The 23,860-nt window shown below is 45.7% G+C and overlaps 1 protein-coding gene across 1 annotated transcript in view; it reads left to right on the forward strand.

The window, feature by feature from the left end:
* TMEFF2 (transmembrane protein with EGF like and two follistatin like domains 2) overlaps positions 1-23,860 on the forward strand; it is a 117,275-nt gene that overhangs the window by 90,879 nt on the left and 2,536 nt on the right. Inside the window, exons 8-9 of the mRNA XM_035330852.1 lie at positions 18,362-18,485; positions 19,595-19,753. Coding sequence (XP_035186743.1) covers positions 18,362-18,485; positions 19,595-19,753 — 283 coding nt within the window. The remainder of the gene's footprint in view (positions 1-18,361; positions 18,486-19,594; positions 19,754-23,860) is intronic.

The raw sequence follows: 23,860 nt of genomic DNA on the forward strand, positions 1-23,860 counted from the left end.
GACAAGAAACAGAGCTGTGTTAGATCCTTTCTCTTCCTTGCTGGAGAGCTGAGGAGATCACTGGAGTCCCCAGATGAGACTGAAGGTCTGCAGCCCCTCGCTGAATTTTGTGCAACCTGTCCTCCCCTGCTCCTGCCCGGTAACTGAGCTCCCAGCTGGCAGTGACCCATGTCACCCACAGAGAGGAGACAGCATGTTTAAGCATGAAGCAACCGAGTTGTAACAAAATGGGAGGAAAGGCAGCTTGAAGACGAGGGAGGAGGAGAAAATAATAGCAATGAGATGAGAAAGCAAAGTCATGGGTCATGGAGGAAGAGGAGCACAGAAGGCACCTTCAGCTCAGAAGTGGGCAGGAGGAGAACAGCTCCGGTTTAGCAGACAGATGATATTTCAGCCCACACTTGAAAGGAGAGATAGTGGGTAGCAGTCCTGAGGAGAAATTTGGTTGCAGCAAAGCTTCGTGGAAGTCGGAAGTCGAGCAGGGAACACAAGAAGGAAATTGTGTTATTGGGCAGGGAAGGCAGAGCTATGGCCACTCACGTTCCTTAAGTGCAGAAAAGTTCGATTATGGTTAGTACAAGAATAATAAGTGGGAATAATTGATGTAGAAGTGGTTTAGTAAGTCGACAGTTGGACCTGATGATCTTAAAGGTCTTTTCTGACCTAATTGAGTCTATGGGTCCATGTTGTCTGTTACACTAATGCAGTGGTGCCAAATGCTCGTCGTAAAAATGTAACCAAACAGGACAGGTAGTAACCAAACAGCCCATCAAAACCCACGCACCCTGATCTCGGGGTCCCAGGCAGGCAGTTCCTTTGCAGACAATCCAACAGCCAGTGGACTCCTTTCATTATGAACCATTCACACTGTCTGTTGAATCAAAGTCTTTGCTCCCTCCTGTTCTTCTGTGAAGCCCATTGATCCCGGTTAATGAACGCGTAAATCTTTCAGTCTGCAAAGCTGAGAGCACTCATTCCTTTGGAACGTAAATCTTTACATTAAGTGGGCATAGCCTTGTGTTTTTTAAGTGCTCTTTCTTCATGCAGGCAAGATTTACTTTTGAGTTGGAAATGCCTTAGACACACCGAAGGCAGCGTGCCCCGTGCCTGTGTGTGCAACACGTCTCAGCGCAGTGTCTGTACATCCGTGTGTCCATGCCTCTACTTCAACAATTCTGGCCCCTCTCATTCTTCTGACACCCTGAAGAATTTATCAGACTTTGGGGGATTTTCAGTCTTTTCAGCAAATACCAGCTTGTTGATGTCGTTCGAGTTTGTGAGATGGCGTTCAGTCCTAGCCAATATATGGATGGGCAGGGTTTTTCTTCAAATCCAGTAGAAGTGTACTTGATCTCACAACGTCTGTGGAAGAATATTTGTAAGCATTTTAAGTGTAATGTTTTAGAAAGTAGTGTCTGAAAGTCCTGGGAAGGATGTTTTCTTGGATAAGTTTGTTTTTCTTTCTCTGCATAAAGAAGTTGGCTGTTTGAGTGGCGGTTTTGCATTAGATAGTCCGAGCAGTCACGGAGTTTTCATCTTGTTTATTCATTTGTCTTTTTTTTATTATTATTATTATTTAATGCTTATATTCCCTTCTTAAGATCTGGATATTAGCTATTATGCCCCTTACTGATTTTATCATTTTTCATTATCAAATTAAAAAGATTTTTTTTTCCAAGCCGTTTTAAGGACTAAAAAGAATAAATGGGCATGGATGGGCCATGTTTCAATGTTATATATTCATGAAAATTGTCAGTGAAGACACTGACAAATTTGATAGACCTACTCAATAATACGATCTTGCAGGCCAGACAAAACTCTCTCTATGAGCATTGATTAGATCAAGTCTCAGCAGCCAAACTCCAGCCACGCAGCAAAGATGATGAAAGCAGGGGGGGAAAGGGCATTTTTAGCCATGATAGTATCTTTTGGTGGAAAATTCACATCCACAGGTGGTTGTTTTGAGCTGTATTTTTGGGTTGCTCACTAGCAGATGGCTGTGTTGTCGAAGCAAACTGAACGCTCCACCAAAAAGGGCAAAACCCATCTGTGTCAACACACTGTCTGCCCTTGGCTGGGCCAAATCTGTGGCACAGAGGCCACAGGAACTACCGTGGATTATGCACTCCGAGGATAAAGAAGAGTCTTGGACGATGCCTTTTCCAAACTAAATACAACATAACATTGATGTTTGAAAAAGAAAACTATCCTCAAACTTGGAGAAACCTCATCGTTCTGCGTTATTAACTTCTGATCTCTCTGACTGGGGGAAGAAGCCACGCTTCTCAAAGAAACTTGAGAGTGACCTGCTGATCCAGAACGTGTAGGAAGCACCGGAGGGTGATGCATGCCTTTCTTCACAGCCTTGATGCTGACCCCGCTGACTTCAGCCACAGTCGTCTTCATCATCCGTAGTAGTCCCTGGGTGGGGTCCAAGAATCAGAGCAGCGGCACCGAGTTTCTCTACAAAGCGTGAGGTTTTTTCTTGCAATTCCAGGAATAAAATAAGAAATTCAGAGTGGATTCCTTCTCCAGATTATAAAACTTTCCAAGTAGGTTGTTTTGAGTGTAAACCACTAGACATTGCCCCTTAAAATTAATTTTAGTCAGACATATATTAAACTGATGAAGGATAATCAAGCCCCAGAGCTTAGCTGTGGCATATAAACTATTGTGCAATTCTGCTCGGCCTTTGTGAACCAGACTTTCCTTTCTTCTTAATGGAATTAGCAAGTGAGACATAGAGCTGAACACCGTGCATCCATCACAGAGAGAGAAACCATTTCTCATCTTCAGCTTTGTAAAAGCACTAGGAAAATTGCATCCTGACGTATGCAGATTTGCTTGGCTTTCAATTTAGTCAGGCTCTAAGTCAGAGGTTGTCACACTAAACAAATAGATCAGTTAGGAAATGTGGCTGCTTTTCCATTGAATTGCTTAAAATTTGAAAAAGAAAAAAAAAATTACTATTTTGACAGCTGTGTGGCAGGAGGAATGCTGTCCCTGTGTGGCTGCCACCCGCATTCATGCACATTCCTGACATTTGTGAATACAAGAATAATACAATTTATACATTTCTTAAAAACATAAAGCTGGGATTGTTAGCTGCATTTACAAGTGCAAGATTTTATTAAAACTCACATAAGGTTTATTCGCAGTGAAAATCCACAAAAGCCAACAGGTGAGCTCTTCAAAACAGTGAAAGAGCTCCATACAGACTGTATTTCAGGCCATACATTTCAGGTATTTTGGCCTGTGACTTGGGGAAAGCAATGAGGGCATTTCCCTCCAGGAGATACAACTGTATCATGGCCCATGTGCCTGGATAGCCTTTAAGATGTCCGATTGTTCAGAAATGTAAATGTCTACGAACAACTGAAGCTTGGGGCTTATAAATTCAATATGATGTAAGAACAGAGCTGGTCTTAACTTAAAAAAATACTTTCTTAATAGATTCAGCTGGAGAAAGCATTTTTGTCTACTCAATCCAGGCAATCCCGAGAGTTTTCCACGTTTTCCAAGTACAGCAGAGGAAACGTCTCAGTTCTCTGGCTGGGATCTGGAGGCTTCCAAAATCAAGCTCACAGAAAGCAGTATGGCATTGACTCAGAAATAATGACCATGTGTAGCTTAGTTTAATTTGTGTAGCACTATAAAACACATAAGAAAACTATTCCTGTTTGGGAGCTCTTTGAATGATTTTCAAAGGCGAAAGAGAGATTATCGTGTTCTGATAGCACCATGGTCTCTAGCCCCTCTGCTGCCTTTCAGCTCCTCCACTGTTCGTGATAGCCAGAAGAAAATAAAAAATGTAAAGATAGAGTCTGCCTGGTAGGTTAATAAATCTCACTGTCAGCTACTTCTGAACTGAAGTCTGAGTAGCCAGCAATGTCAGCTTGGTCCCCGAACCTTCACTTGTCCTGCAAGCTTTTTTTTAAATGAAAAATTGCAGCTGCTTCTTTTTGTCATTTAACTCCTCGATTTCAAAAGGTGCAGTGCAGAAAGTCCCACTCTGGCATTTTTTGTGTCATCAGCTGGACCAAATGTTTTCCTTCTGAAATAGGAAAAACCGGGGCATTAATGTAACTGTGCAGGTGTGGGAATTGCCGCCTAGGCTATCCCAAGACTAGCAGTAGTTCAATGGAGTGCTTTTCTTACACGGAACAGTCTTAAATTTATCTTTAGATCCTGAGAGGTCTCCTTTAACTTTGAATTGCATATGGTAGGCTTGGTAAAATGTGCCTCATTATTTCGGATTTTTGTTTTTGTGTGCGCGTGTGCTTTTATAATGAGAGAAATTGTGCCTTTTCATTACTTACGATTTCCCGGTGTCATGCTCATGGAACCTGTAATTGTTAGCATTAAAACTTAAATTGGGTCTCAGGTGAACTGTTAGACATCTCTTTATGGAGACTTATGTAGCTCGGGAAATAAAGAGCATTTCCATTTGTGCCTGTAAAGCTTAGCCCTTAATTTAGTCACTAATGAATGTGAATCAGAAGTTGGGAATCAGTTTATGCTTTTACCCCTAACAAACAAATTCAGTAATTTTGTGAATGAACTTTATAATAAAAGCTATTTCATTTGGGCACAAGCACGGTAACCTGAAAATACGTTATGTCCAGGCTAAGAATTTGATCTGCAGGGAATGAACAGGAAAAGCCAACAGCGCCGTGCAGCACCAAGACAGGCATGGGCAGCCTGAAACCATAAAGTTGGACTAGGCTATTCTGCTGTTACCAGCTTCCCTGAAATATTTATGTCCTGAAAATGAATTCAGTTGTCAAGCTTCATCAAGGTTTGGGGGCAGGGGTGGAGTTCGTGGTGCAAGTATATTCCTCTATCAGTTTACTTCCAAACTGTTCAAGATCCGTGAATTTTGCTCCACGCACTGTCTCCCACTTCTTTCTTCCCCAGGACTGTGTACCTTATGTGTTGTTATTTTCTTACACCATTGTGTAACCAGTCTTCTCTAACATTTTGCTTTGTTAAAGGTTATGGATAAAAACAGAATTGTATGTGCTGTAGGGATGAGCAGACCAGGGCACACGTAGGCATTCCTACAGGTTCTTCTATTTGTGTCCCAGTCCATAAACATGTTATCTCAGTGTTTTGTTGTATTTAGAATATAGAAATCCACCTTTCTGGGCAAATATAAACCTGCTTATCTTTTGTCCTCTGTTACATATTTTGGTCAGAGGCGTGAATAAACTCCCAGGGAGGTAGAGCCTGCAGGAAAAAGAAAAGAGGCCTTGCTGCTTCCACATGAAAATGTGATCCCTAAAACTCAACACAGCTTGAAGCAGGCCTGATTCCTTGAGTTGTTCTTAACCAGACACCTTCCTTCTAAATAGGATCACTTCAGGCAAGGGACACACAGGAAAAACATATGCAGGAGGGGACCCTCAGAAAACAGCATCGTGGTTGTCAGTCATGCAGTTATGCTCTACTTAAAACCGGTCACAGGATCTGTTTCTTCCCAGCCTTTCTTTTCAGAGGGTTTTGGAAATGAAGAACCAGCAACGCGATCTACAACCCCCCTAGAAAGCTGCCTTGAACGAACAGACCCATTCCACAGACCCACATTTAAATTTACCGCAAGTGGGCCCAGACCCAATTGGTGTCAGGTTTGTCGGCATTTGGGGAGGAATTTCTCTCACCCTCGGTTTCACCCTTCCTCTGGGCTCCATGTGCTCTGATTAGCTCAAGAGCTGTCCTTGAAGGATGATGCTCAAGCTGGTGCCCAGCAGCTGCTTGCCATCCACAACGCTAATTTGAATTAGTTAATGGGAATTGAGGAGTACCGTGGTATATTTTTATGCCTAGCAGCTCTATTTTGGGCCTCGTCTCTGAAAATCTGCTGTTAGGAATTCTTCCCAAGGATTCGAGAGTTAAAGTTGTAATGAGCTGCTGGAATATCCATTTTCAGGAAACATCAACATTTAAATATTCGCGTTTGATCTAGTCTGAAATGTAAAAAAATATTTTGAAATATTCATGGAGCTGAATTTTTTCAGAATTTTGTTTCATGGGTATTTTGGCATTCTTTATGAAATGTTAGATGTCAAAATATCATGAGATGAAAGTATATGACAGTTGTAATAAATAAGTGGTATATTAAGGGAAGTTGCTACTCAGAACTGACTAAAACATCTTTTATAGAAGGAGTATCATCATGTCAAATTGCAATACAAACATGAGATAATTTGCTCATTTCGACACCTGAAATGGTAACCTAATCCTAAAGATAAGTAAGGAGTTAGCCTAGGCACAGGAATTACAAATGCGTCTGGTAGAATGAAAAGAAATTTGGTTGGGGAAGAGAAGGAACCGGGAGATCTTCAGAAATAGGCTATATGGAGAAAAGTAGCAGTTTTTGCCTAGCTTAGTATATTCTGGTAAAGAAAGTGAAGAGAGAAATACTGTTTTCACTTTGCTTATTTCACTTGTGAGTGGTTCCACTTGTTTTCATCGAACATGCATGCTAAAACAGGCATCTTGCACTGATGGGCCAAGCAATGCAACATATCTATTCTTTTCATGTTCCCTAACGTTTTGTGTATTAGACACTGAAACCACTAGTGACAAAAATTTGTGACATAAGAAAAAAGGATTGTGTTGATGGGAAGTAGGCAACGCTGTGGGAGATGCAGCATTTGAATGCCAGCTTTCCTTTCTCCACTGCTTCCTGCCAAAGGAGCATTCCTCTGGACTCAGGAGAAGCCCAGCTGTGGAGTTTCCAGACACACACCTGTACCACCGAGGAGGAAGCGCTGTTACAAACTGAGGCTCAAAAGCAGCATCTACCTGCTCAGCAAGGTGACTTCTCCCCCCCTCGGGCTGTCATTTTAGCGTGTACCCATCAGTGTTAGGGTAGCGTGACGCTCCCCTCCTGTAAATGCAGCAGCTGCAGCCCCGATGTGCTGTTATGTAACCGGTGGCAGCGCATTTCATGATTTTGTCAGCGCTGAATTGAAATGCATTTCTTTGCCCGCTGCTGCTCTGACCAGCCTTATCCATTTTAGACAGCATTACATAATGGGAAAATATTTTTTAGATGGGAAAAAAAAAAAAAATTAAACCCTCCCTATGGTTTTAATCTCCCTCTTTCATCTGTGGTTTAAAGCTGTGTCAGGTGTACACCAAAAACACCCCCTCCCCAGGGTATTTCATTTACGATTTCATTTAATAATGGAAGCCTGCTTCCAGCAAGCTGGGATGGGAAAGGATTAGGTAAAAAAAATATCGTTCTGAAATCAAGTAGCATCAGTCTAGCCTGTCTGTGTGCTCTGCAAATGAAGGAGCCGTGGAAGGGCTTGCTGTTGGTCGATAATACCAAAACTGATAAACTATCAGTGTTTTGTCAGGCATAATGTATGCTAAACATCTTCCTCTGCAGCTTGCCTCCACGAGAACTCCGACTGTTTTTAGACACATCTGGCACTGCAGCTTTTCTTGTCTACCCTGTATTTCAGTGATTTACAGGGCCTCGGCTGGGCAGAAGGATGTCAGCTGTTTGGTTTAAAATACAGTTAGAAGAGGGGATAAGGTTTAAAAAGGCAGTAGGTAAAAGCCGGGCCTCGTTGAATGGCCACTGAATTTAAATGGCTTCCTGATTTCTCTGGACATTTTTTCATCCATCTTCATTCTTATGAAATTTTCCATTTCCAGAAATTGCCCTTTTTTCCCATTCAGCTTCTTTCCATCTTGAGGCATGGGAAAGGAAACAGTGAACTCCCCACTACTGAGTGGGAATTTCTAACATACAGTCTGCTAAAAAACAATCCTCTCGGGTTTCACAGAAGCTTTTAACAACAACTGGGCAGATACAGAAAGCAAAGCTGTAGGCCACTGCCATCAGTTTTATGATGCAGTCCTCAAGGGAGACAGGTGAATAAAATCGAGGCCAGCAAACTGAGCAGGAGTCATCCCTTCAAAAGTGCAGTGCTTTGCTCAGTGCAGAGGAATGATCACAGTTGAGCAACATGCCAATAAAATGTATGTACTTTTCTGTATAATCTGAACAAAAGCAGTGACAAGCTAGGTTGAAACCATGCTTGTTAGTCAACATCAGTCAACATCATCTCTCTTGAATAGTCTTGGGCCATTCAGGGTCATGTTCTGGTAACTAAAATAACCAAGGGTTGCGCAAGGGATTTGCAAGGCACGTGGTTCAAGATGCCTTCAAAATACCATGAATAGGAGCTGGGCATTTTTACTTCAGTCTCCTATTTTCTTACAAATTTACAGCTCTTTCTTCACATTCCCGGGTTAATTCTCTCGGGAACTATGTTCTTACAAGCACAGATGCTACCTTAGAAAAGAAGAAAAAAAGGAGGGAAAGGAGCTGAAGCTCTTGGAAGCACCTTACAGACATACCCTACCCCTCAAAAAAAAAAAGAAAAAAAAAAAAAAAGATTGCTTTTAATCAAAATGGAATATCAAGTTAGTGCCAAAATAGGGCGGTGAAACCTTCAGATTGTCAAAAGGATTGAAGGAGACGCCCTGCAGCTAAAATGACATTGCTTGTCCGGTCTGTCACGTACCTGGGCTAACCTTTCCGCCTCCATGCCTGCCATCAGACCTCTCTGGCAGGTTTGCCATTCATACTCGCTCTCGGCTGTAATTTTTTGAGTTTGCTTGAAGCGTGCAACCAAACACTAACCTCTTGTAACATCATGCTGGCAGGCCTAAAAATAAGTCGGAGACCTTTTCAAATACTGCTTCATGCCATCCATTGATCTCAGCAGAAAACAATCCATTCAGACCTGGAGTTCCTATTGGAAATGAGGGGACAGCCTGGTAATTGGATTAGGGTGTGCTTTTATTTGCAGCAGTGTCTCAAAATGAAGCTCCTGCTTTGTTTCATTGATTGTCTGCCTGATCTTTCTGCCAGTAAAAGCCACTCACATCGGTGAAGAGACAGGGTAAGGATTGATGGAAAATGCAGCATCTTGTTATATAACGTGTGTGTGTTCCTATGACTATAATCAGGTAAATACAGATGATAAGTACATCTCCATGCAAACATGAAAATGTGCTTTGTTAATCCACGGTTAAATTGCTTAAAAGCAATTTTCATCAACATGTTACTTAAATATTGGAAGAGTCACCAGTTGCATCAATGTGAAAATTCCTGCCAGCCACCTTCATGGGTGCCAAAGAGGGAATAGCTTGAGGACATTGGGATTTGTGTGTGAATCTGTGGCCCTTGAAGCAAACATTATTGAAGGGCTTGGAAGGGAGAGGAAAAAGTATTTTCAGAGGTGGGTCAGAAATCCTGAAGTGAATTTAGGATTGCAGTTGCAAGGCACATAGGGCACTACAGTGCTCCTTTTCATTAATCCCCCACAACAACTCTGCACAAAATTGGTGTTTATAGCTCTTACCCAATGTATCGTTTTCTTCCATACAAAGCAGGCTGCATATTTGACCCCGTTATGTTTCTGAAATACATCTAATTCCCGTGTAGTCCTTCAGACCATGCAGAAGTCACAGCTGGTAAGAGCCCCATGCCAGCCCACCAAGCCAAGTCCCACCAGGCACTGAGAGCACTGGCACTGTGCCTCTCCCCTCCCATCATCCCCGTGGAGGAAAATGTACATCCTCGGTGGGCAAAGCTGCCATTGCAACCAGAATCCTTTATTTCTGCATGGGCACCAACGGCACAGCCCCCTGGCCCCCTCCCCACACATGTTCCTGGGCGAGGGAAGCATCGTTCGTCACGCAGCCGTCCCCCGTGGCAGAGCCGGCCAAACGATCCAGCTCCCTCCACACATCAATATTCTTGACACCCATCTTAAAACTTAGCTCGTGCATATCCATCTACTGCTGGAAAAGTGTCAGAAGGGTACAAATATCCCACCTTTTTAGAGTTGTATCAAAAGTATTTATCAGCCTTCTGGCCCCTCGTCCCATTTGTCACATCGATGCTGTCTGCCAGTCAGGGAGGTGAAGTCCTTTAGAAACACAGTGGCAGATGGGTGGAACTCTATAAGCCATGATGAACAGGACTGCAGCCGTGGTTAAAGGTGACTTCTGGGGGTTGCTGTGCCTGTTGTTACAATCAGAAAGCTCCTGTTGTCATCACCCAGCAGCAGGCTGAGTTCAGGAGGTGGTTCCTCCTCACCTCGGCAGGGTGGGAGGACTTGAGGGCTGTCTTCTTGCCACCGTGGAGCTGAGTTGAGTCACAAGTGAGAGTCCCAGCTGATTCCTGGTTACTCCACAATCTGCTGCAAGTGCCACCAGCACTCCCACACTTCCTGGTGACTCCCAGGTGCCACATCCTCCAGCTGCACCCTCAGCCATTCATACCAGTGCCAGTGTTCACAAAGTGGAGGTGTTGGGAGTCTGGTTTCTCCACACACACGTTACTGGTGGGAAGCTCTTCTAGCTCCGTGATCCCACATAGGGCAGAGGAGAAGCAGCTCTTTAATGTGCAGGTAACGTACAGCTGCCTCATGCTCCGAAACTGGGATGCCTCCCTAGCACTGCTGTTTTTTTGAAGGCAATGTATTCAGGTTGAAACTTTGCCCACGTACCATCTGCTCCAGCATTATCTTTCTTTGACGAGAAAGCTGAATATGTAATGTCCAGTTGGCTCTCGTGGTGTTACGTAAGGTTGTGGTTTCTGTTGGTATTTTGCAGTTTTGGAGGTCCCAGGCAGCTCTTGCAACAATCTCCTGCTCTTGTTCAGACGTGGAAGATGGGCAACAAAAATCAATGCTGTCTTCATAGCGGTAATGAGCATGACCCACCACCTTTTTTTAGGATGGCCACAGGTTCCATCAGGTATCTGAGGCCTATTTGCAAATCCTGATTTATATTGCAGATTGTCTTCAGCTGTTTCATAGGAAATGTTAAGGCCTTGCAGTTCTGCTCTCCGTGCACTCTGTTTGGTATCAAAGGTAGAGCTGTAAAGCAGAAGACCTGCCCATAGACTGTATTGATAGCTAAGGCTGCCAAGTTATGAAAATGAGTTGTTTCAGGGCTTTTTAGCCTCTTAAGGAGGATGGTTCTGAGAGAGCTCTCCTTTATTGAAGGCATTGCTTTGGAGTCACAGCAGACTGTTTACTCAAAGGGGAAAAAAACGTGGAACCTTCATATGCAAATGTATGGCATTTGGAAATGTCATATAGCTGCATCTACATATAAATAAGCTGCTCTCCAGTGCTGCACTAGCAAGGCAGCTTTGATACAGAAATTGCATGGTAGCACACAAAGCAGAAACAGCGGGACACCACTCGGTCAAGTTCGAGGAGTTTTGTTCCTTAATCACCACTTAGCTAAGTTAACTAACGTTGTTCTGTTGCTGCATGTTGGAATAGCTGCTGTCAGAGTTTGCTCTAGAGGAGACGTGGGTGTCAGTAAGTGCTGCATGGGGCTGCACGACAGGGACAAAGGGCTGGGTCCTGAACCCAGGTGCTTCCCCTGTTGCACGCACAGTGCAAAGAACCCCTTCTCTGGAGGTGCACTAAAATTTGGGCCCTGAAAGACAGTGCTGAACGTAGAGGGTGGTATGGTAGTTGGTTCCTAGGTCATCATTCCTCTTAGCCAGCTTTTGCCTCGCTCTGCAGGTCCATGCCTGTTTGCTGGGGAGGACACACGATTTGGTCATGTAAAGAGGCATCTTCTGCCAGTAACAACCACAAACTGCGATGGTGTTTCCATCTCTGTTTAATCTGACGTTAAAGAGTAAGCTGCAACTCCCAGACATAGTTCTTCAGAGGGGAGGATGCACAGAGAGAAGCCTTGGTCCTTATGACCACGTCCAACACTGGCATTACTGAGAAACTTGAGAGGTGGAGGGGCAGGGAGGCGAGCCATGCTCTCGGCCATGGAGAGGGCTGTCTCGCTGAAGCGATGTGATCCGCTCTGCCCGTGCCGCGCCACGTGTGATGGATGCAGCCCTCGCCGCTGCCTTCGGGCACGCAGCCTAATTGGAGGGAACCTTACAAATCTCTACAGCGACAACAACTTTCTTTCCACACAGCATTACAGTAATAATAACGTTAACTCATCCTCTAAGGGCTCTGTCATGAGCTGCCTGAGGAGATCATACAGGAGGAGAGAAACCGCTGCGTTATTCCTTTACAAGGCTTCTCGGCTGGCTGCTCGGCTGGTTCCTGAACGGGGAGGAAGCGGCTCCTGGGGGGCCCGCCTCGCCTCTCTCATACGGGGGCACCTGAGCGACGGGGACATCAGTGGCATGCCAAAACCAAAGATTAGCTGAGTTAGCACGAAGGAGGATTTAATCTATTCTGGGAATGGTGTTAACGCAGATTTATTCAATCCTGGAACAATAGAAGAAAGCGCAGACTGTCAGGTCCCCTCGACCCAGGGCTTTGATACATCCACAATAAGGCCTTGCGTCGTTAAATTACGTCCACAGAAATGATCGCAGGCCCTGAGATGTGCCCTTACAGTGGTGATCTTAAAAAGTCCAGTTTGTCCCCAAAAGCGTGGGGAGGTGCCTTGAGGACAGCTAACACAGAGACGTTATGGGGAGGTGAAGACCTTCTCAGTTTAGTGGTGAAAAGCAGGCCCCAGAAGCCAGGCTGGCCCTGGCCCCAGACACGCAGTGATACACTGCTCTGTGCAGCTGCTGGAGGAGGCGGTCAGGTTGTCATCTCTTGACCACCTCGAACCAAACGTGGATATATTTTTGCAAGTCTTCTTCTACCAAGGGCCACCATAGGGGTAAGTGGATGAAACGTGGTGGTGGGGAGGTAGAGGCCAAAGCGAGATGGCAGCCCGCCCTGGTCATTGCGTCCCTGAATGCAACAGTGGCTCCAGAGAGGACGTGTGTCTGGTGTGAGCACCTGACTGCTGGGGACAGGAGGTTTGAAGAAGTGCCTTAGCCCACAGGGCATTTTTCCTTTTCCCCTTGATCCTGGTTGATGCTGCTCTTCAATTGCTAAAGTTCCGAGATAGCTTTAACATATACGCCATAGCCCATAGATATCTGCCTACAGGCTTCAAGTATTTTGTTGTCCATTTGAACGTCTGTGATTATTAGTGTCTTAATTCATTAGTTTCTATTACTAATTGGCAGCAGGTCGAATAATTGTGACACACTGCTGCAGAAGACAGAGCACAGTATTTTTTTTCCAAGTATATCAGGGCATCTTACCATCATCTCAAATGTAAAAAGCACTAGATTATTTTTAAAAAGGAAAGTGGATGTTAGCTTATTCCAGGAAACTCATTTGCATGGGGACATTTAAAATTAATAAATTACTGTGTTGAGCAAGCCTGTTTTCTGCCTGAGAAAAGGAGTGAATGTAATTTAATTCATAAGGTTCCATTTCTTTTTTTTTTTTTTCCTCTTGGTGAAGTAGCTAATACGGGGATGGTATTTTTGTGTGTGTTTTATGCAAAAAGATTAGCTTGAAATGTGTACTTGGGTGGCTGCAGGATGCAATTTGCCTAGGGCTACAGCATACTGGTGCCAGACATTTTCAGCTGCCATTTGGTGTCTCACCTCCACCAGCTTGCGGGGAGAGTGGGCTGGTGAATCCCCTCTCGAGTGGCAGCGAGCACTTCCTCCTAAATTTCCAGCCCAACGCCTACCCAAGCGGTAATTTTCAGGCAGGTTGCTTGCACATCTTTTCTTCCATGTAAGGAGATGCTCTGTTCACAAGACCGCAAGCAACAAGGTGCTCACAAGGTTTTCAACGAGAGGAACGTACTGGATCAGGATAATTAATAGGTCAGGCTGGAGCAGCCGCAAATGGCAAGGCAGGGCTGTGCTGGTGGACAGCAGAGCCAGGGTTTCTCAGTACACTTCTTCATTGCAGGTACAGAGGAAGCCTGCTGAAGGGCTTCACCCTCGTAAGCTGCTGGGAGGCCTCAGTTCCTGGTGGATGAGATCAGAGAGGGGAAGGTACCAGAAAGCCTGCTAAAGCGGTTCTGCGCTTTCAGACGTGACACCATTTTCACTTCATTCCTCCTGATCTCACCGCGGCACCTTTGAATTTCAGCAGACACTGCAAATGTTGCCGAGTCCCCTTTCCCCAAAAAGAGCAGCAGATGCGTACTGTGCGAGGACTGCAGATGAGCAGCATGACCTGTCCCTCGGCTCTGCCGCGGGATGCGGGCTCCCACCCGCAGCCGGTCACTCCGACAAACCTCAGGGCATCCTCTGCTTTTGTGCCACAGGGCAGCACTCTCTGGACCTTTATTTTGATTTCAGATAAGAATTGTCTCACCGTGTCTCTCATACAGATCAGAAGAGCAATGTTAAATAAGTTTCCAGTGCTATGCTCTAGGCAGTGTCCTTTTGGGAGAGCTGCCAAGGATGTAGAAGGGGGGAACAGACTTCCAAAAGGGGCTGAGAAGGTTAAGGATGTATATTTAACCTAAGAATCCCTTCCCCCTTTATAAATCCTCTGAAAATGTGATGTGTAAGGAGTCAGTACCTCAATAGCAGTGAGAGCTTTTGGCTGCCAATGTGACTGACCTCAGCAGCATTAAAAGATTTAAATTATTAAGTCAATTCTCCTTAACCACAGTCTCCAATGAGATAGGTGTCAAAATATTTTTCACTGAACATCAGTTACCATCTCCTCCTTTATTTGATAAAATATATGTGTATATATGTGTTTGCAGGACCTCTCTCAGTCCTGTGATGACTGTACACAAGGTATTAGCGCCGTACTGGAGCCAGTATTTTATCATATGGACATAACCAATCAGTTATTATTTCCATAAGCTCCACAGCATTGTAAGTGCTAACGTGAGAGATTACAGGCTGTGGCACTCCACTTTGCTTGCCTGAAGCCATCTGGAAAGTCTCCCTGACTCAAACGTGAAGAACAACAGAATTAATAGCCCTGCACAATTGATTGTTAAGTGCCTGGCAGTCAATTGTTGGACATAAGAATCCTATTTTTGCCTAGATTTTTATCTACTTTCTCCAAAGTGGATTGCAGGGACTTACGCCTGGGAGGAATTTGCTGTGCACTTCAGGCAGTACTTCATGTAATCCTCATCAAGGGCACTAATGGATTTATTCCTTTGTCAGTGGAGCTGCTCCAAACATTCAGTTGTGTAACAGAAGCTCCACACTTGTGCCTTCTTGACTAGTTTGGCTGCCTTGTTTTCATCACTTGCAAAGTCAGGTCCCACAGCTGGACAGCCTGCTTCATGGTTTGATTTTCAGCCTTCACTGAGAGGCTTACCTGAGAATCCTCACGGTGCACATTCCGTTTCCAAAAACCTTGAAAGGAAGGCATATAGTTAAACCAGAAATTAAAATAGTACAAGGCATATTTGAAACAATTCTTCTTCTTTTTTTTTTTTTTTTTTTTTTTTTAAGGAGAGGAGCAGCCCCCTGTGTTAAGGAATTTAGACAACATAGCTTTAAATAATTTGTATAACTTCTCAGAAGATAATCCACCAGGAGAATGAAGATCAGTCACACCGGATAATTTCCAGGACCCAATTTCCTACCCCAGCAAAATAGCTCATCGTCTCAGCATGTCCCTGCCATCCAAAAAAAAAAAGGTTGGAGAGCAATGTTCAACTAGGAGACTCTTCTAGTAGGCAAGATGATAAGCTGCTTCAGTCTACACAAAGTAGCATCTGGCCTCAATGCATTTAAAAATAATCTGTTTTGACTAGTATATCTCATATGATAGGCTATCATGTCATGTTCTGACAGTAACAAAAGATGTGCACAATATGAAATGTCATGTTAGGCTAAAGACGCAAAAAAAAATGTTGCAGAAATGCAAAGATGTTGGTTTCATCACACTGGCACTTTGTGTCAGGAAAACGCTCCCAGAAAAAAAGTTCCTGAATAGTGTTATCTGGAGGGTGAGGGTGTACTTCTTTTTAACATCAGGAGGAGAAGCATTTTGAGGGTTGTGGCAGGAATTACATTTGTCCGGAGATAGGAAAGCCTGGCCGAGTCAGTCCAATTTTATCTTTAGGCTTTTACACCTTTCTGTCTCAAATTCTGAGAAATGATTTAGGGTTCTTGTTCCACGGTTGGTACCACCAGTGCAGACCCTGGGATGTGTTGATGACAGCTGCTGTCTGCTCGGTGGCTGTATTACTGAACAGAAGCGCGAGCAGGCAGCTCGGTGTGAAGGAACTTCTAAAGCCCGCCTCGGTGTTTGGATCTCAGTTTTGAGTCTGAGAAGATGTTTTGTGTAATGAGAAAAGGAACCTGTTTGGAGGTTGGGGAAAGATTTGGGGGGGAATTCAAAATGTGCCCGAAGAGGAGGGGCACTTCTTAGTCCGAACCAAACGGTACCTTTATAGTGGTCTGCCTTCTGAATGACTGAAGTGGCAGATCGAACTAAAAAATAAGCTTTCCCACCCTCTCTGCCTTTATGTTCAATTTCTAACTGCTCTAGAAGAGTCAGCAGTCAAAACAAGAGTCTACGGACAACTCGTGTCTGAGTTTTGTGGTTTGTTCCTAGCCAGGTGATGTGTTGCGAAGTGTTTCGCAAGGCCTAAGGCCATTTTGGTTTAATTCAGCAAAGCATTTTCTCCATCCTACCATTACACTGTAGGTGTAATTGCAAGTTCTGTGGGATCCTAGATTTGCTTAAAAGTGTGCTAGAGACCCTTTTAAGGAAAACACAGTTTCTACCCACACGACTGTGGGAAGAGGGAAAATCGTTCCTCTCTTTTCCATCCCACACACAGTGGGGAGCATCTGCATCCCCCTCTCGGGTCCTGGCGGATCGGGCTGTCCTGGAAGTGACAATTTCCCTCACCATCTTGAAGCACGCCTTTAAAAAAACTGAAACCAAATGGTATCTGACTGTTTCAGTAGCACTGCTGGCTAATGTGAGGGAGGAGGGATCCTCACGCTGGCTGGTACTGCTGCACAGGCACGCGCAGAGCACTCTCTTGGCTCTGCAGAAAGGAAGCAAACTTCCACCAGAGGAAGATCAGAAGGAAACAAGTAGAAGCAATAGAAAGAAATGCAGGTTAGTAAGGATTCCTTATTTCTTTCTGCACTTTTCAGGACAGAATCCTAGAGTCATTAAGGTTGGAAAAGACCTCCAAGATAACCGGTCCAACCATCACCCTACCACTGATACCACCCACCAAACCATGTCCCTGAGCACCCTGTCCAACCTTTCCTTAAACATTCTTGAATGTGGACCATAGCCCAGCAAGTACCAGGACATCGGCATTTCTGGGAAGGTCCATTGGTGGCTGGCACTTGGCACACACCGTGTTGGTAGGACAGAGGCAGCCTCATAGGAAGCTGGCAGGTTCTCCTGGAGACCAGTGCTACTAGCTCGGTGTCTGCTTGTACCTCCCTGGGGACCCGCAGGTGGGAGTATCTCGTGGAAGCATAGGAACCGAGTCCCTTCTGTTCAATAAAAAAGGTGGAAATTCAGTACTGTTGGTTCTGACTATGACCTCATGGGCTGTGCTTTTGTGTTTGCTGCGGATTTCTTCTTGAGGTTAAGAGAAAACAGCCGGGGCTGTGAAATAAGTCTAGCATTGCTTCCTCCCATCCCTGCAACCCTATTCTTTCATCTCTCCCCAAGAGGAGAATGCCATGCTTGATCCTGAAATGTCCTGAAAGTCCTGGAGATGAAAGAGCAGTTCGTGCTCTAAAGGGGTGTGGAGGGTGCCCCGTCATTCGTGTTTTCTGGGAGTTTGTCCTTGTCTGTCTTAACATAAGGATGCCTGGGCATGCCTGCAGCCGGCCAAGTGGCTGAGGGGCACAGCACTGGCTGCAGCTGGGCCTTAGCACCCAGGGACTTTGCTGGGAGGATGCAAGTGCCTCAGCTCCCTGGTGTGCAAATGGCATTTCCTCAGACATCGTGAAGTTTTTCTCTCTTTTTTTTTTTTAATAATGGTGGCTAGATGAAGCTATCATGGGAAAAGGATTGTTATTGTTTGAGATACAATAAGCACTGGTTACATGGAAGAATTTGTTTCTGGTAACTGTGAAATACTGTGATTATGACTTCTCCCAAATAGAAGAGGAGTGCATCCTGGATTACATCTCAAGCCAAAACAAGCCTTGCCTGGGGGTGAGGGGGCAATCTGTAGAGGGTAATGGAAATGATTGAGCATCTCTCATGTGCAGCTCTGTAATCAGTTTGGGAATAGTCAAATTTTGTTTTTCTGACGTCTCATTTGCTGTAACTCGACAGGAATTCGCTATGCAGAAGGATGACAGAAAACCCCACAAAGCTTTGCGTCTGCATCAGTTTATTTTTCTCCTGCCTGAGCACCTGTTTCAAGATGCCAAACCTTGTCTTCCTTCACATAAACAACATCTTCCGCATCTCCTCCTTTTGATTTTCCTCTCTTTCATACGCTGTGTTCTTCACCTTGCCCTGTGCTGTCAGGTTAACGTTGCCTTCACCTGTGTTCACAGAGAATGCAAATAAACTGGAAGAAAGTGCACGAGGGATCTACATCCCCTGTCCAGAGCATTACAACGGCTTCTGCATGCACGGCAAGTGTGAGCACTCCACTAACATGCTGGAGCCGTCCTGCAGGTAACCCTTGTCCTGCCGAGCAGGGACAGCTATGCGCACGGAAATACCGACTTACAGAAATACTTACTCTAGATAAACTACGGAAAATGATGGTAGCCTCGGCCCTTTGTGCTGCAAAATGGATTAGGATTTAATTAGTCACCAAAGTCCCTGCTTTGTGTGGCAAAACCGTACTGAGTTATGCACGGTGTTAATTGATTGTAAAATCACTCGGTAACCTCGGTAACCTTTTTTTAAATATTTTTGAAAAAGCACAAAGTGCCCCGGCAGCCGCCCCCAGTCTGAAGGAGATGGGTCCCCCAGGGCTCTGTCCCCATGCGGCGGGGCAGCAAGATGGGGTTAAGGCGGTCCCCGTGGGTGGGAGGTGGCTTTGGAGGAGGGCAGGGCAGCAGGAGGAGGACTGGTGAAAGCATCATGGCTGCTGCTGCCGTTGACCAACTTTTGCTTCTTCCTGCATGGGCTTTTTAGTGGAAACAGAGCTGAAGGGGAAAGCCGCTGCCCGTTGCCCAGAATCACAGAGGGGAGGTGCGGGGCCGCGGGACGGGAACCGGTGAGCAGCGCAGCAGGCGGCGCTGGGGTGGATGGTTGCAGCATCAACACGGGGTTTTTTATAGCAGCCAGACAAAATGTAAATGATGTATCCACTTGCAGGAACATCTAATCACATTTCTTATGGAGCTTGGATGATTGCTTATCACCTCCTTAGGGGTAATCTGCATAAGGAGCCACAACTAGATGGCTTTCAGCCCTCCCCCACCTCCCCAAAGAAAGGGAGAAATCTAAAATATGTTGTGCAAGGTACTAAAATGGATTCTTTTCCTGACGTGCGAGTGCTTCCATGCGGTGCTGGATGAGTCCTGGTCCTTTGGGAACCTCCCAGCACTACCTCTGTGGTTTGCACCCACAGACCTCGGTGACACAGGACTTGGAGCCTTCCCTATGAGACGTCCGAGAAGGCACCAGTGCTCTTGCTGGGGACCCATCCTGCAAAAACAAAATGCATAAGCTCGCGCTTAAGCCACCGGTTGTTTATTTTTTTTCAGATATACTTTGTTTCAGCGTTGTTCAAAATTGTCAGGTGTAACTGGAAGAAGTGTTTTTTGTTTCAGATGTGATGCCGGCTATACTGGACAACACTGTGAAAAAAAGGACTACAGCGTTTTATATGTGGTTCCAGGTCCAGTACGATTTCAGTATGTCTTAATAGCAGCTGTGATTGGAACGATCCAGATTGCTATCATCTGTGTTGTAGTCCTCTGTATTACAAGGTCAGTATCTCTGATACTTTGCAATAGAAAAGAAAAAGGCCATTTTTTCCCTGCTTTATGCACTGATCATGCAGCTTTCTGCAGTGACACTTGTGATAACCAATACTGTTTAATTCACCAGCAAACAGGTGATATCGCCTGGTCCCACCAGCCCGTGCTCCTTCATTGTTTCGGCTGCATTTTTACTTCCTTTTTAATCAAACTGAGGTGGCGATGGTGCCTACAGCAAATGAAGGTTCCTATTTTGTATTCAGATGCTTGGACAAACATTGTTCATATAAATAAGGGGGATATAAATACAGCAGCTGGATCAACACTTAATGAAACTAATCATATCTCCATCTGGTTTCCTCAAGGGCCCATTCCCTTAGTCCTAATCAGGCAAAGCATACAAACTTCTAAGCCTGTTTGCAGTCCCATTGATTAAATGATTTCATTAGGCTTGTATACATGTTCAAAGGTACCGCACACGTCTAAGGTCTAAACTAGATGGCACACCAAACCATGTGTTAGATTATTTTTTAATGAGGAGGAAGGGTTTACTTGAACGGAAACAACAGCCCCAAGGTAGCTCAGAAGGGAGGGAGAAACACAATCCCTCCACGCGTGTTTCTCCTCTGAACTGTTTGATAGTCTCTGGGGGTCAGGGGTGAGTTCTGAGCTTCGGGTATCTTCAGGCTTCTCTCAGAAATCACGAGGTTAAATTCACTCAGCTGGCAGCACCGATACAGCACTCTTTTAGAAATAAATGTCTATAAAAAAGACAAGAAAGTAAAAGCCGGGTATCGCAGCTCTGTAGAAAATAAAATTTCTAATATATTTCAGTGCCTCTGTTGCACTACCTGGCTGGAAGACAAGTGTAGCATTTGCTCCCGGAAAAGACAAAAAAAAAAAAAAAAAAAAAAAATACATAAATCCTCCTCTGGCCTAAAGGCATAAAACAAAACCATCTGATGAAACCGAGCTGGGTTTTTTTGGCTCAGCTGAGGCCATCAGCTCAATGCTAGATGCTGGAAGAGGCAATGGGTGATATTGTGGTGGTATTTCAAACAACCAGAAAGGTAGTGCGTAGGAAAAAGAAGGTGGTGTAGTAGCTGCTAATGGAAAAAAGGCTCGGTATCACTTTTTGGAGTGACTGTGGTTTTGGCACCTTCGTGCAGTAAATCAAAGTACCTTATACTGAAGAGTGAAGACAGTATGCGCTGAGTGATCTGGCACTGCAATGCAAATTACCTATTGCCCTGTTTTCGTACATAGATGCTACCTTTTCCCGCAGACTTTGTAACCAAGTTAATTTACGATCTTTTGACTTTTCTCTGTAATGCGTGTAATTACTGCAGAGCATTCTCCATCCCGGCATAATAATTTGAGATACATTTGCAAAAGTGTACTCTTAAGTGGCTTAAGAGAAATCCATGTGACAGGAGAGTGTTGTGGCAGCATATGCATAAGTAATTGAGTTTTTGAAGTCATCTGCTTCGGAGAACCTGACTGCACTGGTTTGAACTCCCTGCCCTGAACTCTTGAAAATGCTAAAACCACCCTCACAGCTTCCTGGGAGAAAGCGGCGAAACTGCACGCAGTCAGAGGCCAGTACAGCCACATCCTTCGCTGCTCTTTTCAGTGCAGCTTCACCTAATTAATTTATCAAAAGAGCTTGGTGCACTGTGTCCAAGCCCTGCACTTGAGCTGCATGAGAATACCACGGCAAATTTTCTAGCTGTTGTTACCGCTCCTAAAATCGTACCTGTAAAACGGTGCACATGCAGGCGGTGGCCAGCAGTGCTGGAAAGCCCTGATCTGGGCTTGAGGGGCTCTGCTCCTTGGTGAGCTTGGCCCCCTGGCTACTCAGCCCCAGTGCCAGCAGAAAGGCACTGGGGTGGAGGGACAGGGGACCAGGGAGCAAGAGGTACAGGGGGAAAGTGATGGAGCAGTGGGGCACGGGCCCTGCGCCAGAGGACTTTGAGCGTAGAGATACGGCAAAGGGCAGGCAGTGATAGAAATGGAGGAGGATGGTAAATAACGTAGGTACAGCCCTGGTGTCATAATGATTCTCAGCAGTTTTCTTTATGGCTTTGCATTTTTTAGTGCTTCCCTAATGTTTAGACACAGCAGCTTATTTATGAGAAGAAATAACTTGATTAAAAATGAATGCGTAATGCGTTTCACCTGCTACGAATCACACTGTGAGTAACTCGGGCTTGCGAGCAAGCCCCAGCGGAGGGCGGGCGGGCAGCCTGTGCTCTGGTGCCTCGGTCACGCTGCTGCGACTGCCGTGGTCGGAAGGGATCTCCACCGCCGAGCGCCACAGAGGTCTTCTGGTAAAAGTCACAGCTGAGGAAAAGCTGGCACTCTGTAGTAAGTGATGGTTACCTCTGAAAGGCCGGTTAAATGCCAACACCCCTCGTAAGAAACGCAGACACAACATGCTTGTAAGTGCAATAGCATTGCATTTAAGCAGTCGTGGTGTCAGAACCTGGCCCTGGTGCCTTTCCACAGTACGTCTTTGCTTCCATCGATGGGCGCCATAGTGTGTTATGCAATGAAAACACGGGTATTTGGGGTTAAGAGATGCTTTCTCGTAGCCTTAATTGGCGTAATCTCTATGTTTGAATCGACTGCTCTCAAGCTCGGCCTGAGTGACCACGTAGGTACTGTCAGATTCTGGGGAAGCGCCTGCGAGGTGCCTGTCTCCTTGCGTCCAGCTGGAGCAGTCCGTATCCTCTGTGCTCCAGGAGCACACGGCCACATCCCCCGGGACTGCTGACCGTCCTGGCCATCCCCCAGCCACCCAGTCTCTCCGTGTTTCTTACAAAACCCCTGCAGTTTTCCCGCTGGCCACATCAGCCGTGGCTTCCCGGCTGAAACTGCCACCAAAGGCTTTCCCCCCAACCCTGGCTTGCTTGGCTGGGGCAGACCTGGTTCAGATCCTTGTCATGGGGGACGTGGGAGGAAGCCCTGGTCACCCTGCCAGGTCCTGGCGCTGCTGGCAGGAGGGGCAGGAGAGGCCACCTGAGGACGTCGGGGCTGGGAGGCTGTCAGCACCCACGAGGCGTGGGGCTGCACGAATCAGCCCAGCGTCTGCTAACGATGGCTCCTCGACTTGCTCAGGGAAGGCTGGCGGCCTTCTGGGAAGCAGGCAGTGAACACGGAGCTTGTCGTGAAATCACAAACTAGCCCAAGCCTGCGTTAGTTTCACAATGAAAGCTCTGCCATAACCTCTGAGAGCGGTGGGAATGCCGGCTGATTTTTCCCGTGGTACTGATAGCAGCCTGCTTTCCTGCTTCCAAGCAAGGAAAGAGGCAAAATATAGCACACAGCTATACAGTTTCTCATGAGGGGGTGGTCCTGTTGGCTTAAAAGTGCGACAAGTCAGGACAATCTGACCCATATTTCGTTAGACACTTATATAATTGTGTTGCAGCAATGTGAAATGCTTCAGAAGTCCTCATGCTCTTGCTCTTATTTAGCCTTTCAGTTGGAGTCATGAAATTGTAGCATCATTTCCATTCAACAGGGAAAAAAAAAAAAAAAAAAAGCCCCAGCCTTTTTGATTGGAAAAGGTCGCTGAAATTTTCACTGCGTTTTGCTGCTAGAGAGTGACTTGACACGGAGCTGGAGGCAAGTGCCGTGAGCTCGCGTGGCACCGAGAAGGGCTGGGCGCCCCCCAGCATGACCCATAGGGCTTCACAAGGTGCCACTGAAGGCAGCTTCATGGCACAGAAAAACAAGTTAGCTCCGTGCAGAGGGATTCTCCTCCATGTCAGCATGCTCTGGGGTGCTGCAGGGCTTTCCACCGTGCCGCGCCAGGAGGGTGTAGCTCCTACTGCGCATCAGCTGGAGACAGGAGGAGCGTGGCTGCCTCAGGAGGAGCTTGTTCCTCGCCCTGTGCAAAATGCCAGCTAGGTCACCCCCGTGAGGGACTGATCCTGTTGCTGGCTGGTTGTCTGTAGCTCACCATTTTCCTGCTGATCCCACAAATACAAGAAGTGCGAACATCTTCAGAGGGTGTTGGTGTCACCCTGCTGCAGTTCTGCTCGCCCGGCAGTTTCGGCTATAACCCTTTGGCTTTCCGTCGCTTGTAACCTCCTGTGACTGTCACCAAGG

Source organism: Oxyura jamaicensis, chromosome 7 (assembly GCF_011077185.1).
Source record: "Oxyura jamaicensis isolate SHBP4307 breed ruddy duck chromosome 7, BPBGC_Ojam_1.0, whole genome shotgun sequence".
NCBI lineage: Eukaryota > Metazoa > Chordata > Aves > Anseriformes > Anatidae > Oxyura > Oxyura jamaicensis.